The sequence below is a fragment of the Geotrypetes seraphini genome, chromosome 6 (genome assembly GCF_902459505.1).
Source record: "Geotrypetes seraphini chromosome 6, aGeoSer1.1, whole genome shotgun sequence".
Taxonomy (NCBI): Eukaryota; Metazoa; Chordata; class Amphibia; order Gymnophiona; family Dermophiidae; genus Geotrypetes; species Geotrypetes seraphini.
In genome coordinates, this window is record NC_047089.1 from 44039272 (window position 1) to 44060804 (window position 21533).

Consider the following 21533-nt stretch of genomic DNA (forward strand, 5'->3'; position numbering starts at 1 on the left):
CAGTGAGTAAAATTAGCTAGGCTGTAGAGCCAGTAAGATGGAATGTAAGATGATGCCAAACATGTGAAGGCATTTTTTTCCAGTGATTAAAGGCTGGGCCTAAAATATCTTCCTCTCTAGATTTGAAAGTGGTAGAAAAGTTGCAGAGTTTTTCAACAGTCTCTCCGAGATGCACTGAACTGGTTGTAGTTTTAAACAGCGGCAGTTTTTGTTATAAAATCTGAGGTAAGTTTTGAGGCATGATCTACTAGAAAGAAATTTACTAACTGTAGCTTTTGTACAGTAATATTAAACAGTGAAATTCAAATTAAATATAGACTTTTTTAAGGTTGTTTTTGTAATAACAGCTTCATTTTCATTTAGATTATTGCCATCTGCTCTGTTTTCCATCTGACAATTTTTTTTTTAATCCGTTACATAGCTCTTAGTTTGGGATTCTTTTTTGTGTCTATTTCCATAGCAATGGATGTTTACTTTATGACTGTCATTTTACAGGTCTTTAAATAGATTTAGTAATTTAGACATAGCCTACAACTTTGAAATACAGTAGATTGTTTTGAGTTCTAAAAATGTTTCTCCAAGAAGTACAAAAAGAAAGCTCTTTTATAAAAAGAGGCTCTGAGTTGTTGTTTTGTAGGAAGCACTTTTGTTTTCCGTATCAGTGCAGTTAACTTTAATTTATATTGTGATTTTTAATGAATTAATATAGAAACCTTCCACATTGCTTTTATATTGGAAGTTGTTTTGACTGTTATACTATAGATCCTGCAAGTGTCCAGACTGTTTCTGCACCAGGAGACTTGCCCCGCCCTCTCAATTCCAGTACAGGGTGTGTGAAATGTTATGGTGTACATCTGGCAACTGAGAGATTAGCTTCTGAGTTTTGGAAGGCAGTTGGACACGACATCTGTCTTGTATCCTGCTGGCCCCCTTGTTGTGTCTTCCGTAGGGCCATGGCCTGAGTTGGAGAAGGGGCTGGGAAGATGGATACATTAGGTGAGGGGGAGCAGCATAGAATGGAAGCATAAAGGACAAGGACCATAGAATGCGTTAGCCCCTTCCTCCTGTCTCCCCACTTTACTGCCACCTTCCACCGCAAAGGCTAACCCCAAGAAGGTAGCGCATCCAGGAAACGTCTACTGTATATCCTAGCGCGGCTTGATAAAAAGAGCCCATAGTTTTTAAAGTGCTACCAGGTGTGTGCAGTGCTGTGATAGAGACAGCCCTTTCTCTATAGAGCTTGGTAATATGTAGAAATAAAACAATACCTTTTTTTATCGGACTAACTTAATGTAGTCTATGATTAGCTTTCAAATGTAACCCACTCCTTCCTCAGTTCAGAAATAAGTAAATGTTGGCAACACCAGTATATATAAGGGAAACGTGAAAGCATTTCAGTGATAATTGGAAGACAAAGAGTTGACCAAACAGTTAGCTTTCTTTCCCACTGCGAAGAAATTCAAAGGTCTTTGGGCTAGATTCACTAAAGATGGCGACTCGATCGCTGTTGACCGATTCTGTGGTCAATTTTCAAACAGCAATTGATGCACTATCAAGTTTGCATGCAAACCCTCCCCCTCTTACTGTCCATTCATCCTGTTTGGGTAATCTCCCGACAGGCTCCTCTGCAGTTCCCAGGCACACACACAAAAAAATTAATTGGTCTTTCTGGGTTAACTTTATTCCCGAATCCTGTTTTGGCTCCAGAACTTGGCACTGATGATAAAGCAGTCTCTTTAGGAGGAGACTAGGTCTCCTCCTAGAGGGGGGGGGGGGGAAGGGCTTCTATGATGGCCAAGTACTATAGTGGGGATTGGGTTGCTGCTGAGAGCCCAGTGGTGACAGAGCATGCTCCCGAAGAGTTCAAAAGTCCTTGCAGATGCTCAATTGCTCTCAGGCTTGGGCTCTGAAGCAGAGCCCCCCTTCTGAGGAGAAGAGGTCCCATGTTGTTGCACTCTTTTGGTGATAAGAACTTTTCTACCTTATTGATTCTGTCTGAGGGCTTCACTCTTCAAGGCTCCCACTGCCAACCCTGTTGAAGGTGACTCGCTTCTGGAGGGTCTGCCGGGGCTCCTGACAGCATTCTGTGTTTCACAAGGCACACTCCTGCATGATGCTTTCCTAATGGGAAACACTGGATGGGGTTCAGAGAGGTCCATGGTGCTGCATAGGCTGGATTCATTTACCCCTGATTAAGTGGACAGGTTACAGCTATAACCAAAAAGACCACCATGCCAATGCAGGAAGTTCTTCTCATGCATCTCCTTGAGAGAAGAGGGTGGAGCAGCAGTTTAAACTTGATTTCACCACCAGGGCTGTGAGCATGCAGGCTGCCTTTTGTGGAGGCTGCATGCCTAGGGCTATGCTGCATTGGTTGCTCCAGCTGCTGGAGTCTCATGAAGTCTCCCGACATATTCAGATATAGCCTTCATGGTGGATCTGTGGTATTAGAATTATAATCAAATAGAATGCTCCTTAAATCTCTAAAAATAACAAATGCATTCGATATGGTGTGCCTTTTTTTTCCCAGTTTGTGTCTTCTGTTGTGGTGGCAGTGCTACTGGGTGGTGGATGAAACTCCTCATTTTGCTGCCCTTTTGAGGAAGCTGCTGTTTGTGGAGAATTTGGAAAAGTTGATCAAAGACATATGAGAGTTTTGGCCTCTGTGGCTGTTGGAGCTATTATATCAGGCGTTCTCAGTGGCCCCAGCAGAGAGAGGCTGATGCAGCGGTGTGTGTCATTGTGCTCAGAGAAACATCTGGTGGCTCCAGCTTTGGGCCCCATTAGGTCATTCAAGCCAGATTCTTTTCAGCCCCCCAAAAGGCCAAATGACTCAGGTTCCTCCAGCAATGCTATACCTACCCAATGAGGGAGCACTGGGCCCTTCAGTGACTCAGAGAGGGGACAGGTTGTCACTCTTCTGCAATAAGAGGGCTCATAATCACTTCAAGGTCCTGGAGGTGATCGTGAGAGGTTGCTTTCTGGAGCTGGGATGCCCCATTCCCAATGCTTTAATGATTTTCCTCTGTGGCTCAGAAGTAAATTGACAGGCTGTCTTGCAGCATCTTTTGGAGCCAAGGGCAGTGGAGCCAGTTCCATAGAACAGGGCTCAGGGTGATATTCCATTTATTTCATGGTCCCAAAGAAAGGAGGGACCTTTTACCCCATTTTGGATCTCGTAAGGGATGAACACTATTTCAGGTTTCAGCATTTATGGATGGAGACCCTTTGCTTCATGCTTGCTTTAGTTCAACCATTTAAGTTTCGTACCCCTCTCCTTGTCACAGAGGTGTATCTTCACATTTCCATTTTGGAGCATTATACACAGTATCTTCACTTGTGTGTCCTAGGACTTTACATTCAGTTTCATATCTTGCCTTTTGGGTTAGCAACACCACCCTACACCTTCGAGGCAAAATTACATCATTTGCCGATGACGCTAAACTATGCAACCTCAGGAAAGGAAGCAGCTGAGGAAGGTTTCGGTAGGTGATAAGTTGGCCTCCAGCAACCACAACATGGTGTGGTTTCACCTCAGGAAAGGATTCACTAGATCTAACACATCCACAAAGGTCCTCAGCTTTAGGGGCACTAACTTAAAAAACATGGGTGATTTCGTTTATCGGGTGCTGCAAAATCAGGCTGCAACTGATAATGTAGAGGCAATGTGGTCAGCTCTGAAATCTACCCTACACGAAGCAACCAACCTCTACATAAAAACAGTAAGTAAACGGCGGAGGAACAATAAACCTCAGTGGTTCTCTGCGGAGATCTCGGACCTCGTAAAAAAGAAGAAAAAAGCATTTATCTCCTGCAAACAATCGGGAAAACGAGAGACCAAAGAAGACTATCTGGCCAAATCTAGAGCCGTCAAAACAGCAGTCAGAGAGGCCAAACTCCGGATGGAAGAGAATCTAGCAGAGAACATTAAAAAAGGGGATAAATCCTTCAGGTATATCAATGACAGAAAAAGGAATATGGATGGGATTGTGCGCCTTAAGAAACCAGACGGGAACTATGTAGAATCAGACTCTGATAAAGCCGAACTACTAAATGAATACTTCTGCTCAGTCTTTACCTGCTAGGCGCTGGGATCCGGTCCACAGCTGCAGACAAGGGAAAGCTCGGAAGACCCGTTTCGAGATTTTGAGTTTACATCCAGCAGCATCTACTACGAACTTTCAAGGCTCAAAGTGAACAAAGCCATGGGACCTGACAAACTACATCCCAGGGTGCTTAGAGATTTGAGTGATGTCCTAGCGGAACCGTTATCCGCGTTCTTCAATCTTTCCCTGAGTACAGGAAGAGTCCCATTGGACTGGAAAACAGCTAACGTCATTCCACTCCACAAAAAGGGATGCAGGATGGAGGCTGAAAACTACAGACCGGTGAGTCTCACATCAATAGTGTGTAAAATTATGGAAACACTAATCAAACACTAATTAGATACAATTCTGAATGACGAGAATCTACGAGACCCCCATCAACATGGATTTACAAAGGAAAGGTCCTGCCAATCCAATCTGATCAGCTTCTTTGACTGGGTAACGAAAAAGCTGAATATGGGGGAGTCCCTATACGTCATGTACTTGGACTTCAGTAAGGCTTTTGATAGTGTCCCACACCGCAGGTTATTGAGTAAAATGAGTTTGATGGGATTAAGAGAAACGTTAACTGCATGGGTAAAAGACTGGCTCAGTGGTAGACTTCAGAGGGTGGTGGTGAACGGTACTCTCCGAAACATCAGAAGTGATCAGTGGAATGCCGCAGGGTTCGGTCTTGGGTCCGATCCTATTTAATATTTTCGTAAGGGACCTGGCTCAAGGCTTCAAGGGAAAATTGCATTATTCGCCGATGACGCCAAACTATGCAACATTGTAGGCAAAAGCACAGTGCCCGACTGCATGACGCAGGACCTACTCTTACTGGAACATTGGTCCTCAACTTGGCAACTAAGTTTTAATGCCAAAAAGTGTAAGGTCATGCACCTTGGCAACAGAAATCCATGCAGAACTTACACCCTAAATGGTGAGACCTTAGCAAGAACTACAGCAGAACGGGACTTGGGAGTAATCATTAGCGAAGACATGAAGTCTGCCAATCAAGTGGAGAAAGCTTCATCCAAGGCTAGACAAATGATGGGTTGTATCAGAAGAAGCTTCGTCAGCCGGAAGACCGAAGTTATAATGCCGTTGTACAGATCCATGATGAGACCTCATCTGGAATATTGTGTACAATTCTGGAGACCGCATTATCAAAAAGATGTGCAGAGAATGGAGTCGGTTCAGCGAATGGCCACCAGGATGGTCTCAGGACTCAAGGATCTCCCGTATGAGGAAAGGCTGGGTAAGTTGCAGCTATACTCACTCAAGGAGCATAGAGAGAGGGGAGACATGATTGAGACGTTCAAATATGTCACGGGCCGTATTGAGGTAGAAGAGGATATCTTTTTTTTTTTCTTAAAGAACCTACGGCGACAAGAGGACATCCGTTGAAACTCAGGCGTGGGAGATTTCATAGTGACACCAGGAAGTACTTCTTCACCGAAAGGGTGGTTGATCATTGGAATAGTCTTCCACTGCAGGTAATTCAGGCCAGCAGCACACTGGACTTTAAGAGAAAATGGGATAAGCATGTGGGATCACTTCAGGGAAGCATATAGGGGATGGGTCATTAGAGTGGGCAGACTTGTTGGGCCGTGGCCCTTTTCTGCCATCATCTTCTATGTTTCTATGATTTGGGAGAGTGGGAGCTGGGTCATATGACCTTTCAGCTCATTTGAGAAGGGACTTCACAGTAGATAGATGCTCTATTTCAATGAAAGCTCAAACAGGAGCTGTTGTATGTTTTCCCACTCTGGCTGTCTCTTTTAGTGCTCCTGATGATTCTAGATTGGCCATGAGGGCCATAGTATGCAGACCCAGTTCATCTACTGGTGGCCAACCCACTTTTCCTTCCAAGGTGTTTCTGTTTTTTGCTCAAACAGGGTCTAGTGGAGATGAAAGGTCCAGATCCCTCCTAGCTTACGGTCTGGCCCTTGAGAGGTGGCATATGGTCTGGCCCTTGAGAGGTGGCACTTAGCAAGGAAAGGGTCCTCACCCATAGTCACTCAATCTTGCTCATCTTCCCTGGCCTGTATCTGGGTTCGAAAGTTTTTTAGGGTCAGAATGCTGAATGCCCGCTTTGTGCCTGGAAGGCATAAGTTCTCAAATTTCTTGGGTTTCTGCAACAGGGGTTTGACCAAGGACTGGTGCTGAACTCTCTGAAGCTCCAGCTGGCAGCTGTTACTGTTTCAGGGATAAGATCCTAGGACTGCTCCTCACCACTTTCTGAAAGGGTGTGCCTTCCAGCCTGCCCATCTCTCCCCTTTATAGGACTTGAATTTTGTGCCAACGGTGCTCTCAGGGCATCCATATGAGCTCCTAAAGGCAGCTTTGCTTAAGGACCAACCTCTGAAAACCTCTTGATGGCGAATGCATCAGCCAGGAGGGTATTGGAGCTTCAAGCTTTGTCTTGTTGGGACCCCTTTCACTCCTTTGCAGAAGATTGTCTCCATATATACTGTGCCCTCCTTTCTTCCCAAGTGATTTCCCCTTTCCACGTCATCCAGGAGGTGTTTTGCCCTCCTTTTGTAGATGGGGGTTCAGGTGCTTCTATTTGGAGGCTTCACGAGCTCGATGTTAAGAACATAAGCAGTGCCTCTGCTGGGTCAGACCAGAGGTCCATCACGCCCAGCAGTCCGCTCACGCGGCGGCCTATCAGGTCTAGGACCTGCATAGTAATCTATACCCTTCAATACCCTTCTCCTTCAGGAAATCATCCAATCCTCTATCTATACCCTTCAATCCCCTTTTCCTTCAGGAAATCATCCAATCCCTTCTTGAAACCCAGTAGCGTACTCTGTCGTATCACACCCTATGGAAGCGCATTCCAGGTGTCCACCACCCTTTGGGTGAAGAAGAACTTCCTAGCATTGGTTCCCTCTTAATTTTTCCGAATGCCCCCTTGTTATTGTAGTTTTGAAAGTTTTTAAAAAATCTGTCCCTCTCCACTTTCTCCATGCCCTTCATGATCTTGTAAGTCTCTATCATGTCCCCTCTAAGCCTCCGCTTCTCCAGGGAAAAGAGGCCCAGTTTCTCTAACCTTTCGGCATATGAAAGGTTTTTCATACCCTTTATCAGTTGCGTCGCTCTCCCCTGAACCCTCTCACAGGATTCTGCCTAGGAACTCAAGAGATGAGTGAATCACATCTCCTAGATCAGTGTTTCCCAACCCTGTCCTGGAGGACCCCCAGGCCAGCTGGGTTTTTAGGATAGCCCTAATGAATTTGCAAGGAGCAAATTTGGCATGCCTGTCACCTTCATTGTATGCAGATCTCTCTCGTGGCATATTCATTAGGGCTATCCTGAAAACCCCGCTGGCCTGGGGGGTCCTCCAGGACAGGGTTGGGAACCACTGTCCTAGATGACTCGGAATTTGAGCAGCTAAAGATAAGCAAGCCCACCTTTTCATTTAGAGGCTAACTTTAGGGCTCCTTTTACGAAGGTGCGCTAAGCGTTTTAGCGCACGCACCGGATTAGTATGCGCTAGCCAAAAATCTACTGCCTGCTCAAAAGGAGGCGGTAGCGGCTAGCGCGGGGGGCAATTTAGTGTACGCTATGCCGCGCGTTAAGGCCCTAGCGCGGCTTTGTAAAAGGAGCCCTTAGTCATTCAGTCCACTTGAGACTTGATATATTAAGAACAAATTAAAACTCAACATGATACTGGGGTAAAAATTTATAAATGCTTCTTCTGATTTTCATGTGCTGCTGAAAGTAATTTTCTTTTTAAGTAATTATTTAAAATGTAGAGTGTCTGAATTTTTCTGATGTAAATTTTTTTATTTCATTTTACTTAGCCAATTTCTAAATCATATTTTTTTTTTTTTTTTAACAGCAAACGATGCGAGAACAATATACCACAGTAACAGAAGGCACGATCGTAGACAGGCCAGAGCACCTGTATTTCTACAAAATTGGCATCTATGGCTGGAGAAAGCGTTGCCTTTATCTATTTGTTCTTCTTCTGCTTATCATCCTACTAATAAATTTTGCTCTTACAATTTGGATCCTTAAAGTGATGTGGTTTTCTCCAGTAAGTAACCACTTTTGGCCTCTTTTACAAAGCCGCGCTAGCGACTGCGCTGTGCTAATGGCCCCGAAGCCTATAGAGATTTAAAGGCCTTCGGGGCTGTTGCTGCACGGCTAGCGCAGCTTTGTAAAAGAGGCCTCTGATTTTCTATGTGGATTATAAACGATTCAGGTACTCAAGTATTTTTCCTTAACTGTCCCAGTGGGCTCCCACTCTATCTAATGTACCTGGGGCAATGGGGATTAAGTGACTTGCCTAGGGTCACAAGGAGCAGTGTGGGATTCGAATCCACAACCTCAGGGTGCCAAGGCTGTAGCTCTAACCACTGCACCGCACACTCTCATGTGCATACCTGAGGTTGTGGGTTCGAATCCCGCACTGCTCCTTGTGACCCTGGGCAAGTCACTTAATCCCCATTGCCCCAGGTACATTAGATAGAGTGGGAGCCCACTGGGACAGTTAAGGAAAAATACCTGAGTACCTGAATCATTTATAATCCACATAGAATTGTAGGATATGTGGAATATAAATTAAAGGAAAGAAACAGTAGTCATTTTAATAGTTATGGTTTATTATGGTTCATATATCATCTTTACAGACTGGTATGGGATACTTGCAAGTTACAAGTGAAGGACTTCGGCTTGAAGGGGACTCGGAATTCCTTTACCCATTGTATGCTAAAGAAATTCATTCTCGTAAGGTAAGTGGAAAACCAATAAAATATACAGACAAAAATGTGTACATTTCCAATGCAGTCAACGTTGGTGTTTCAATATCCATGAAATCAGTAACAGCCTTACCACCAAAGAGAGGGCAAACAAGGGGCAGCCTAGTGGTTAGAGCAGCAGGCTGAGAACCAGAGAAGCCACTGAGGCTCTTTGTGAGCATAGGCAAGTCACTTCACCTTTTATATAGCAAAGCACAAAGGATTCAATGAATAGGGACTTGTCTTTATTGATCCAACACCAGCCATGTTTTGGCATACAGTGCCTGCATCAGGGGTCAGCCAATGTGCAAAATGCAATTACCAGACATCGGGGATCAGAATCGGTCCTTAAGCTGGAGCGCAGAAAGCAATCTCAAAAGTCCTGTGTTACTTCAGCAGGAAAGTGAAAGTAAAAAAAAAAAGGCAGTTCACCTTCCTTTTCCTCAGGTATAAACTTAGAGACAGAAATATCTACTGTACCTGATTTGAGAAGGTATGAGCTAAACCTAGACACAGATAATCCCACAAGTCTATCACTCTATCAACTCTGTCTCCATCAGTCCCTCCATCTTTCCATCCTGACTCTACTAGTATCACATTCAATTCTCCCACTGAATCTCCACCCGGATCTCATTTTAAAAAAATATATATATTACCCACACCACCCACAAAAAAAATTTCTACATAGACACCATAGGGAATGCATGCATACTCCGATGTCGCATCCAGTGGAGCCCGAGTGCCTAGAAATTTCCTTCAGTTCAGAGAAGTCTGAAAAAAAGAAGACTTCTTTAAGCCTGCACTGCACGTGACGTCGGAAGGGAGCCGAGGCCGGTGCAAGCAGTAGGTGCAAGAAGCTGCTCGTGCCGGTGAACATTTCAAAGGTACACAGAGGGCAGGGGAGATGCCAAAATGGCAGGGAAGAGTAGGGGGGTGCCCAAGTAGTGGGGTAGTGTGGGGGGCACATGGTGTAGTGATGCCAGGTGCTACCACCCTGGGCATCAACCTCCCTTATTATGCCACTGAGCTTATCCATTACCTCTTGGGACTTATACATTTATTTAATATGTTAATGGTGTCATGTTGGCTATACTTGTTTCAGATGCTCCTCTTATTTCTTAAAACTAAGGATATAAGGAGGTTAATCAGGGTGATGCAGACATATTTCTGGCAAGGCAAGAGAGCCAGGCTTTTATACTCAGCTCTTCAGATTCCTAGGTGAAATGGAGGATTGGGTTTGTTAAACTTGAGATACTTAACTGTGGCAGCAGGTATGCATATTAGCGACTGGTATAGGGAAGCCCGGGATTTTTCTATTCCATCTTTTGGAATTGAAGCTGTTAGGTGGGCTTCATTTTAGCTGTTGGTTACATACTATGGGCCTTCCTGTTCCCAGACTCTTAAAAGCCTCCCATTTGTGGGCGGTGGTGCTTCTTTGTCATTATGATCCTGGTTGGGAACCTGGGGAGTTGAGCTTTGCCAAGTTGTGTTTCATGGCGGCGCAACTGGTTCTTGCTGCCAATTGGAAGAACCCCGAAAGGCCTGACTGGCGTTTGGTGATTTACAAGCTGTGTCATTGGCACACTATGTATAAGCTTACGGTGCTTAAACATGGCACTCTTCCTAAATTTGACTGCATATGGTGGAGGTTTACCTCTTGTGGGTTGGCTGATTGTGCTATTTTGTTTTCATTTCTAGGATTCTGGTTAGTTCGTTGGGCATCTGTGATTAGATATTACTCTGGGGTTGCAAGTATATCTGTACCTCTGGTTTTCTTTGGGTTGGGGGGAGATTTCTTGTATCTCTTTCTCATGGTGGGTGGGGTTTTAAGCAGTTGACTTCTAACTGTATTGTTCAGCTTATTGTATTGGAGTTGGAGTTGGTTCTGATGGTGTTTTCTTTTAAGCATCTTTGTGTTTACTTTGTTTTTCTCAATAAAAATAAGAGTTTTTCAAGTTAAAAAAAGCCTCCCATTTGTTATCAACAGCAGCAGTGGCCTGGGGGTGGATCTATAGGAGGCAGTACTTTTCTCCTAAAGTGACTCCTTTCCTGGCTATTTGTGGCAACCCTTGTCTGCTGCTTTTCATAATTGGGAGATGGAGGGTATCTCTTTTTTTAACATGTGCTTTAATGAGGAATGTCAAATGAAACCTTTTGGAATTCCTGCTGCAAATCCTCATTCAACACCAATCTTCATTCAACACTATTTGATAAATTTCCATATTTGCAATTGAAGCATTATGTTGCTAGTCTCCCCTGGAAAAATCTCAGTGAGATGTGTAGGAAAAATTGTCTTCTGCTTTTACATTAGGAGCCCAAACAGAGATGCCATTGGAATTTCATCATAGACAACTGCAATATATCATAATGGAGCTCAACTATCAACAATATTAATCGGTGTGGACTGGATTTTTACACTTTCCTCTCACAGTGGATCAGTACAAGGCATATGTTTTGGGGATATGTTCAATCCCAGACAACGCAGTCCACTGGGAGTTGCAATACAAGTTTGCCTTGAGGATGTATAGCTCACCAAGCAAAGCTTGCAGGATGGACCTTTCCACCTCTGGTTGTTATTTGGAGTGTAATGCACCAATGGCATCTTTGGGCCATATATTTTGGACCCGCCCGTGGATATACAGCTTTTGGGCACAGTCTGTGGACTTGTGGAGTCAAAATGGATTCCTTGCTTCTATTTGGGGGTTTTCTTACACCTAAATAGGGCTGTTCTGATGGGAAAGAAGTTCATTCTCCTCAGTTGGCTGGATGCAAAGCTGCCTTCTTTTCATCTTTGGAAGGCCCAGCTGATCACTTTACTGAAACTTGAAAGAGTATAAATAAAGGACTTTACCTCTCAAAGAGGGCAGCAATTTCAACGTACCTGGCAAAAATTCTGGGACACTTTTTTTCTCCTTCAACGAGGAGTAGACTTTTGAATAGCTGATACCCCTATTCCATGTCCTGATCTGCCTATGGGATTGTTTGGGGAGGATTTGGATCATGTTGTTGAATTGTGGAATGCCTTGTGTATTTGTGGATTGTTTTCTCTTTGATTTAATAAACATGATTTAAACATAAGATACAAATAAAGATTGGGATCACTATGATTTGTAATCATTTTTATATCCTGTTCTATGTAGGACTCATCACTGCTTCTGAATTCTACTCAGAATATAACTGTAAATGCTCGCAATTTAGAAGGGAATGTCACAGGCAGATTACAAGTGGGTAAGTCACCATTTTTTCCTTCCATTATAAGCAATTTCTCTCCACATATTTGCAAAATCTAGCTGCTGTTAAATCTCAGTTTAGATTTGATTACACAAATCCATACCATCTATAGTGCAATATCAGTTTTAGTTTGGGGTTTCAAATCAAATAATAATGGACTACAAAAAAATGTTACTGATTATGGATTCAGTATAAATACATTTATGTTCCTTAATCAGATTAGTGGATGATTGCATGAACAAGTTGTGTTGTAGTTTGCTCACAGATAACAACCTTATATTCTGTGTAAGGATATTGTCTTAACTATCCCCAACATGCAGCCTGATTTTAGGCTACTATCAGAACGACCAATAGCAGGCTCAAACTCTGTGGCATGTACTAGTGAAGGCAGAACTTGTGGCACTGCTGCCCAGCTACCCCTTAGAAGCAATTGGATCAATATTCATGTTATTCATTTAACTTCAGAAGTTAATCAGATATAGCAGCATTAGAAAAAGTTCAAAGAAGAGCGACCGAGATGATAAAGGGCATGGAACTCCTCTCCTATGAGGAAAGACTAAAAAGGTTAGGGCTCTTCGGTTTGGAAAAGAGACAGCTGAGGGGGGAGATATGATTGTGAAGTCTACAAAATCCTGAGTGGTGTAAGCTCTTCTGAGCAGGGACTGTCTATTGTATGTTAAAATGTACAGGAATATAGGATGTTTCCTGAAATATGATAAATGTTACTGAAATTGCTGTAACTATTTTCAAAATCTGATGTTGGCAAGCCTGCAGAGACTATATTCACCTACGCAGATGATATTTTTATTTTATTTGAAATCGACCCCGACCTCAGCAATTTAGCTTCAGGTATAGATTGCTGCATTTTTAAACTTCAGATGTGGGCATTGTCCATTCAAATGAAATTGAACGCTGCTAAAACTAAATTGCTTTGGGTTGGGCCTAGATTGGAAAAACTCCCTGCCGCTGTCACATTGAAAACAGGTATTTCGCTACATATAGATTTCTCTTCCAGAATCCTGGATATTATCCTTGACTCATCACTCGCATTCCATGAACAGATACACTATTTGGCAAAAAAGTGCTTTTTTAGTCTGCATATGTTGAGAAAAGTTAGATCATTATTCCATCAAGAACATTATTCAGTGAGGAAGTGACGTCATCGCGAAGCATGGCCGCTTAATTTTCGAGCTTCGGAGGGGCTCGACATTGCCAGTTTAATCAAATCTTTCTACAGCGCTGAGAGAGCGGTGTCGCGGGTGCAGTATCAGTGTGATTGCATGGCGAGCAGGAAAAAATTAGTGAAATTCCAGTATCCGGGGGCAGTGAACGTAAAAACGCAGTCGCAAGCTTCCGAGTCCCCGACGGCTCCTAGCAAGATGGCGCAGCACCCTGGGCCTAAGCATGCAGGCTCACCAGTAGCAGACACAGATCCGGAGGCCCAACATTTGGAAGGGAACCTGGAGCGGTGGTTCCGCAAACTGAAGGAGGAAATGGTGGGGCTACGAGCGGATGTAAGGGTGGCCCTGGCCGAGATAAGATCAGAGGTGAGCGAACTGGGCACCCGGGTGTCGGCGAATGAAGGCCGTTTGACGCACGTGGAGACCACCATGCATGTACAATCCACCGAGTTGCATGAGGCGGTGTCCCAGCTAGAAGACCTGTGGAATCAAGTAGAGGACTTGGAAAACCATTCTCGGCACCTTAATTTGCGTTTTAAGGGCTTTCCAGATACGGAGCATTACAAGGAGGCCCGGACAGTGATAAAGGATTTTTGTGATGCCTTGCTGCAGGAAGAGGATCGGGAAGACACGAGTGTTATTGTATTACAATGTGCTCATCGGAGTCTAGGCCCCGTTCAGGGCACGGGCAATAGAGATATCAGAGCCTGCTTCGGGGACTTTCCGATCAAGGAGCGGATTCTTCAGGCGGCCAGACGTCATCCTAATTTTACTTGGCAAGGAGTAGCGGTAGGGGTGTACCAGGATCTGGCCTCTACGACCCTTTAGAAGAGACGTGCTTTTAAAGAAGTGACTCAACTCATGCGGGCTGAGGGATATCGGTATCGCTGGCTTTTCCCGTTTGGTTTGTTACTCACTGTGAATGGGAAACATCGCCGGGTGGATTCCTTGGCTGATGCCTGGCTGGCCCTGAAGGACTTGGGCTGCCGGATGCCTAGGGACTGTTGTGATCTGAGTCCAGCAGGGGATCCTGATAATTCTACTCAGAGGGATGTCAGCATATTAACAGAGATTCCTCAGCCTTCAACATCAGGCACCTGAACTGCTATATTATTCCTGGCATTGACTTTTTCTGTTGGGTTTTATCTCACTGTTGGTTACTGAGGAGTTCCCTTTCGCTATTTTTCAGCTAACTCCCAGATTATAATTACGAGAGCATTTCTCTGATTAGAATGGTTGATTATGAAGAGCCCATCATGGGCAATAATCTGACCATTATTTGCTTTTAGACTGTGTGCTGGTTTTACTTATATTGCTTTTTCACAATGCTTTTTATAAGTTTACTGATCAGTATGTTTGGATACTTGTTGTGTGATAGTAGGGGGTGGAAAGTTGGGGTTGACGAATGTGCGAGTGGTATGAATGGGGAGATGCAGCTCACTGTTAGGGCGAGAATCCTGTTTTGCTATATTTTTGCTTTGCTGTTCTTCCCTGAACTTGTCAGTTCTTCTTGAATTCCAGCTTATAATTATACCCTGCATCCTCTAGATACTGATGGCAGCGAGTTAGTTCGGGGATGGTTTGATAAGTATTGTGTTGAGTTCTTTCAGGGTATCATGCTCCTGTTTAATTCATTATGTGGGTTGGCTGGATCTATAATAATCTTTGATGGTTGATTGTATCGGGACAGTGTGATTGTTGAGTGAATGTGAGTTCGCCTAGGAGAGTGATGCATGGGGTGTGTAACTGTAGAGACTATGATAGCGATCAAGATGAGCCTCTTTGTTGTGACGTACTTTTCTCATAATGGCTGATTCCGAGCAAGGCAGATCGGCTAAAAGGAGGGGGGAGGGGGGTGGGAGGGGATTGGATAGAGGGCGTGAGCCAGCCGGGCAGAGAGTAGGGGACGAGGAATCGGAGATTCTTATTGGATCCTGGAATGTTAATGGGCTAAATAGTCCCGGCAAGAGGAGCATGGTGTTTCGAGAATTACGACGTATGAAATGGGATATATGTTTGCTCCAAGAGACACATTTAAGACCCAGGGACACTGGTCTTCTTCAAAGACCCCAATTTGATTTGATCTGGACACACCAAGGACAGGGAGCCACTAAAAGGGCGGGAGGGCTGGCCATTTTGGTGCGAAAGGGATTGGGTCTTCAGGTGGACAACATATATAGGGATAAAGAGGGGTGTTGTCTGGCCGTGCAAGGAGTATTACAAGGTCAACTGATGACTATCATCAATATATATGGTCCGTGCTCCGGCCAGGTTGCCTTTTTTAGAGGTCTTCAATCCAACCTGTGCTCTTTTGTTAAAGGAGCGGTTTATCTAGGGGGTGATTTTAATGTCCCCCAGATCCTGTATTAGATCACACTGGCGGGGGGGCGCAGGTCCTTAAACAGTCCAGCTAGGGTCTTAGGCAAACTGATGTCTTCCTTGGGCTTAGTGGACTGTTGGCGCTTACTTCATGGGTCTCAGAAAACGTTCACATTTTATTCCCATGCTCAAAATACATATACTAGATTGGACGGGGTGTGGATCCATCAAAATCAGATGGGAGGGATATCCCGGGCTGAAATAGAGCCCCTGCATATTTCGGATCATGCTCCCGTCTGGGTGGCCTGCACTGGTGTGTTGGATCAGGGAGGCTGCAAGTACTGGAGGTTTAATGAATCGCTTTTGGGATCTCCACCAGTTGTTGCAGCGGTAGCACGCACTATAACTGAATATTTAGCATTGAATGATAACAGGGAGGTCACCGATGCTATATTATGGGATGGCTTAAAAGTAGTGGTTCGTGGGGAACTTATTAAATGGGGAGCTAGATACAAACGTCAAAGAACCCAGAGATTCTACCAGTTGCATCAGAGGCTGTCTGTGCTGGAAAAGGCGCATCAGGAAACACGGGATGCAACAGTACTGACTCAATTAAAGAGGGTGCGAGATGAATTGTACCAACTCCAGGTTGAAGATATTGATAAGATGCGAGACCGTTTCCGACTTCAAATTTACGAACATAGCAATAAGGCGGGAGCTCATTTAGCTAGATATATCAGGATTAAACAGAATAGAGCTACTATCACTCGGATACGGGGAGCTCCATTGGGAGCTTTGAAGGTGGAGGATTCGGCTATCAGAAGTGAGTTTTTGGCATTTTATTCTCAATTATACGTTCCTCCAGACCCGGTTGATCAGGAAGCTCAGGATATTTTTCTTGATTCTGTTCCTTTACCGACTTTGTCGGAATCAGATCGAGCATATTTACAGGAACCTGTTAAGGTGACGGAAATTATGGGAGTGATTAAGAAGTTGAAGAATGGGAAATCGCCGGGACTCGATGGATACACTGGCTGTTTTTATAAACAATTCGCTGAACAGTTAGGACCTCTTCTGGCACGAGTGGCAAATGGGATTCCACAGGGATCCCATTTTCCGCCTACTATGGGGGAAGCTGGAGTGACCTTACTTTTAAAACCTGGGAGGGATCCCCTGTCATGTGGGTCATATCGCCCTATATCATTGTTGAATTTGGATGCAAAAATTTTGGCCAAGGTGTTTGCATTGCGTTTGGGTAAAGTGCTGCCATCTCTAATCCACCAAGATCAAGCGGGATTCATACAGCGTAGACAGGTGAGTGATAATATCAGGAGGACCCTTAATCTGCTATGGGAAGCTAGTCATCGCGCGGATAAATTGGTGTTTATGTCCGTCGATGCGGACAAGGCATTTGATAGGGTCCTTTGGGGATTTCTATGGGATGTACTAGATTGCATGGGATTGGGACAGACTTTTATAGCTTGGATTCGGGCTCTGTATAACGATCCTAGGGCTTGCTTACAAATCAATCAATCTTATACCGACTTTTTCTCTATTTGCAGAGGGACTAGACAAGGGTGCCCACTTTCACCTTTATTGTTTGCTCTTTCCATTGAGCCTTTGGCGATCACATTCGAAATCATCCCGATTTAAGTGGGTTTGTGATGAATGGGGTTGAACATCGGGTGGCGCTGTTTGCGGACGATATTTTATTATACGTGGGACAGCCTGCTGTCTCTATCCCGTATCTGTTGCAACTTTTTGACTCGTATAGTAAAATCTCTGGGTTCAAAATTAATTTGGATAAAACGGAAATCTTGAATTTGACCCTCACCCCGTTAGAAGAAGAGAATATTCGGGGTAGTTTTCCTTTTCATTGGGCGACTCACGGGATTAAATATCTTGGTATTCATATCCCTAAAGATCTTACCTGGCTTTACGAGAAGAATTACCAGCCCCTGTATCGCCGCATCAGAGCGGATTTGCAAAGGTGGCATGGCCTTTGGCTGTCCTGGTGGGGAAGGATAGCTCTTGTGAAAATGAATGTGCTACCCAGGTTGCTATTCTTGTTTCAAACACTACCAGTGCAGGTCCCAGTCCGGGAGCTCCGAGGGTTAACAAAGGAGTTACGTGGCTTTATTTGGCAACGTAAGACCCCTAGGATATCCCAATCCTTGCTGTGGGCGTCCCGTTCGATGGGGGGGGCGGGGATTACCAAATTTGGAATGGTATTACCATTCAGCGCAGATGAAACTGATATTAGATTGGGAATTGGGTGAGCATAAAAGTGGGGTGATGTTGGAACAGGTCCCGGGGGACAGGATGCTATTGAAATATAGACTTTGGGCTTCTGGACACTCTAGATCTTGGATTCAAGGTCTTGCTAATCCCTTTGTGCAACATCTGGCTACGGAGTGGTACCGCGCCCGAGCACAGTTAGGCAACGGAGCCTTGGTGTCATCATTGGCCCAGATACAGTTTGAACCCCGATTCCAAGTTGGGAGTGATAACAGGATTTTCCATAGATGGGCCCAAAGTGGCCTGCGGATCTTTAGGGATCTGATGGGGACTTCTGGGATCTTATCTTTTGCCCTGCTCCAGCAGAAGTTTAACTTGCCAGATCGGGACTATTTGGCCTATTTCCAGATATGGCATTTCATGCAGGCTCAAGGCTGGGGATTGCCGTCAAGTACTGAACAGGAGTCTTTTGAGAATCTGTGGTTGCTGCTCCGACAGGTACCAGTTTTGGAGGGGACACTTACCTATTCAACCTATCTTTCAGAAGCAATGGGGGGGGGACTTAGCATTTTCTTTCACTGCTCAACATTGGGATGTTATTTGTGGGGAGGTATCCCGGGCTTCTACTTGTGCTTTGGTTCAGGAGAACGCCTATAAAGTACTCACTAGGTGGTACTATACCCCTGAACGGTTGCACAAAATGTTTCCGGGAGTGTCTGCTCAATGTTGGCGTTGTGGTTCATCTGTGGGATCCTTTTTACACATTTGGTGGGACTGTGTGATCATTATTCCCTTTTGGCAGGAGGTGACGAGTACTCTGTCTACTATGGTTGGGGAAATGGTGGACGTGACTCCACAGTCGTGCCTTTTGGGTCTCTATAATGAGCGAGAACACCAATGGCAGACTAAACTACTTCGTTGGGGTCTTGCAGCTGCTAAATGCCTCATAGCTAATCACTGGAAAAATAATGTTGCTCCCTCTATTTCAGACTGGACCACTAGATTTTTGTCCATTGGGAGAATGGAGCTGGCGGTGGCTAAACGTCGCCATAAGTTCCTTACCCGTTCTTTGACTTGGAGCACACTTGGAGCTTTATTGGATGCACTGTAGGGGGTACCGAGTTCTCTCTGCCTGGCTGGCTCATCGGATGGTGAGCGAGTGTTCTGGGGGGGGGTTGTCTGGGGGTTGGGAGTGGGGGCTGACTGAATGAGTGGGGGGAGGGGGGTTCTCGGGGTGAAAATTGTAAGAAAAATGTGCATTTTTTGTATATCGAGCAATCTTAGTAGTTGATGTCTGATCTAATGATGTACCAGTTGGTTGATGTAAGTTCTCTGTTGTACTTTCTGGAAAATCTTTCTAATAAAAATTTAAATATAAAAAAAGAATATTATTCAGTGTTGGTACAGTCCATTGTGCTTGCCCAGCTGGACTATTGTAATTCTGTTTATATGGGCATCAAGCAGGGTAGTCTAAAACGACTACAGTTAATACAAAACACAGCAGCTGTACTCATTTTCGTGAAAAGAAAGTACGATCATGTTTCTCCTCACTGGCTCCCAGTTCGTTTTAGGATCCAGTTTAAATGTGCATGTGTTATCTTTAAACTTCTCTGTGGAATATTTGACCCTTTGGTCCCCTTATATTGGAATACTTCTAGGTCTTGCCACTCGAGGATTACACAGAAATATAAACTATTGTTCCTCTCCTTTAGAGAAATCAAATCTGTCGGGAAGCTTAGCCAATCCTTTGCTTTCAAACTAGTAGAATTTAGAACAGACTCCCTGACTCTGTTAGATTGATAGGTCAGCTACAACAGTTTCACAAAGTCCTAAAAACTTTGTTGTTTACACAATACCTACTGAACTAACGAATTGATAGCACTGTAACAGTCACTTTTTCATGTTCTCATTTTTATGTATTCTGGTCTTTAATTATTTGTGAACTGAGTCAAGCTCCGTTAGGAGATGATCCAGTATATAAACCGAAAACTAGACTAGACTAGTAGATGCACATGTTTAATATGGAAAAATCACCGTGAATGAAGTAATAAATTACCTTGTACCTTTTAGGCTCTAACATGGTAGAGGTCAATGGTCAACAGTTTCAGCTGAACTCTGAGGAAGGGAATATGCTATTTTCTGCAGAAGAAAATGAAGTTACAGTTGGTGCTGAGAGACTTCGAATCACAGGTAAACTCATTTAGAAAGAGAGAATATTTTATGGAACAAAAGGAACTTTAAGGGTTCAAAATTCAAAATTACTTTGTTTTTAAGTTTCCAACTATGTGTGGAGAGTAATATTATAACCTGGCAAAGATGTAGAGGTATGGTGGCAGGGGCTTGAAGGCGCACGCATGGCAGGGGAGGAATGGGAAGGAGCGGAAGGGTGGAGAGGAGCTGGCGCCCCCACCAAGACGGCACCTGGGTCAGTCCGCCTCCTCCTTACTACGCCACTGCGTGCATAGAAAAATGACGCCTGCCGTTTGTCAATCAAGTGACTGATAAATACCCAATCAAGTGCTGCACAAAACAACCCTCAATAAGTACTTGAGAAAGGTTGAGGTCCACGGGAGATGTAGACCATATGCCAAGCAATAAATTAAATAATTAATTAATGAGTATGTGTATCCTCAGTGTGATTGTTAAGCTATAATGACGACTGCCGAAACAGAAGTCCAGGCATTAATCAATCAGCAGGCTGTTTTCCATGCCACGCCCACACCATCATAGGCATACACGTGTGTGTAGTGAAATAACACAAAAGTGCTCTCAGGTGAAATTTTTAAATATATAAATATAAGAATATGTCTCCAGTGAATCTCAACAACAGAATCAAAAATTGAAAATAATGGTACGTAGTTCAAGAATAATGTCCATAGTTCATCCATAGTTCATCTCGATAAAAAACATTTTGGAAAACGCTCAGGTAAATCTCAACTTGTGGAAAAATTCTTTCAGGCTCTATTAAGCCTAGTTTCAGGTAGATCCCTTCCTTAGGAGCCTTCCACCTGTCGCCAAAAGCAGCCTTGGGCTAAGAGATTGAAGCCATGAATGAGCCAAGCAGCAGAAAAACGCAGTTACTTTACCAAAACCGGAAGTGATGTCATCCAATGGCTTAGGGCCTGTTTTACAAAGCCGCGCTAGTGGCTGCAGTGCGGTAACGGCCCCTAAGCCCATAGAGATTTAAAGGGCTTTGGGGCTGTTGCCGCACAACAGCCGCTAGCGCGGCTTTGTAAAACAGGCCCTTAATCTTAGCTGAAGCACACGAGGGTAACGTCAAATGATTTTCTACAATATGGCACCCCATTCAAAATTCTCATTCAGCCCATGGGGTGTAACAGAGTCCAATTCAATGATCCAAAATTGCTCTCGTAGATGAATGCGAGCAATCGTATCCCCTACATAGGTTTCAGGTATACTTGCCATAACCACCCATTGAAGATCCTGAAAGGCATGTCCTTTCTCCATGCAATTTGGCACAATAGGGGCCATGATAACCTGCATATGAATTCTGCTGTGATGCTCCACCAATCTGGTCTTAACTTGTCAAATAGTACACCCCATGTACATAAGGAGGCAGAGACAGATGATGACATACAAGGGTCATTTCATAAATAATGCACACTAATTTTTAAAAATTTACATGTTTTGGGTTTTTTGGGTTTTTTTTTTTTTTCCAAGTATTTCTTTACAGTCCTTCAATATAGTCTCCCTCTCTTTTACAAAGC

At 44.1% G+C, this 21533-nt stretch overlaps 1 protein-coding gene across 7 annotated transcripts in view; it reads left to right on the plus strand.

The window, feature by feature from the left end:
* The window catches only part of SGCG (sarcoglycan gamma), a 145141-nt gene that overhangs the window by 102495 nt on the left and 21113 nt on the right, over positions 1-21533 (plus strand). For 6 of the 7 annotated variants that reach the window (XM_033948988.1, XM_033948990.1, XM_033948987.1 and 3 more), the window contains 4 exons: positions 7936-8133; positions 8729-8830; positions 11977-12064; positions 19876-19995. In XM_033948988.1, coding sequence (XP_033804879.1) covers positions 7936-8133; positions 8729-8830; positions 11977-12064; positions 19876-19995 — 508 coding nt within the window. Of the gene's footprint in view, positions 1-120; positions 226-7935; positions 8134-8728; positions 8831-11976; positions 12065-19875; positions 19996-21533 lie in introns of all 7 variants that reach the window. The other variant, XM_033948989.1, reaches the window with a different exon arrangement.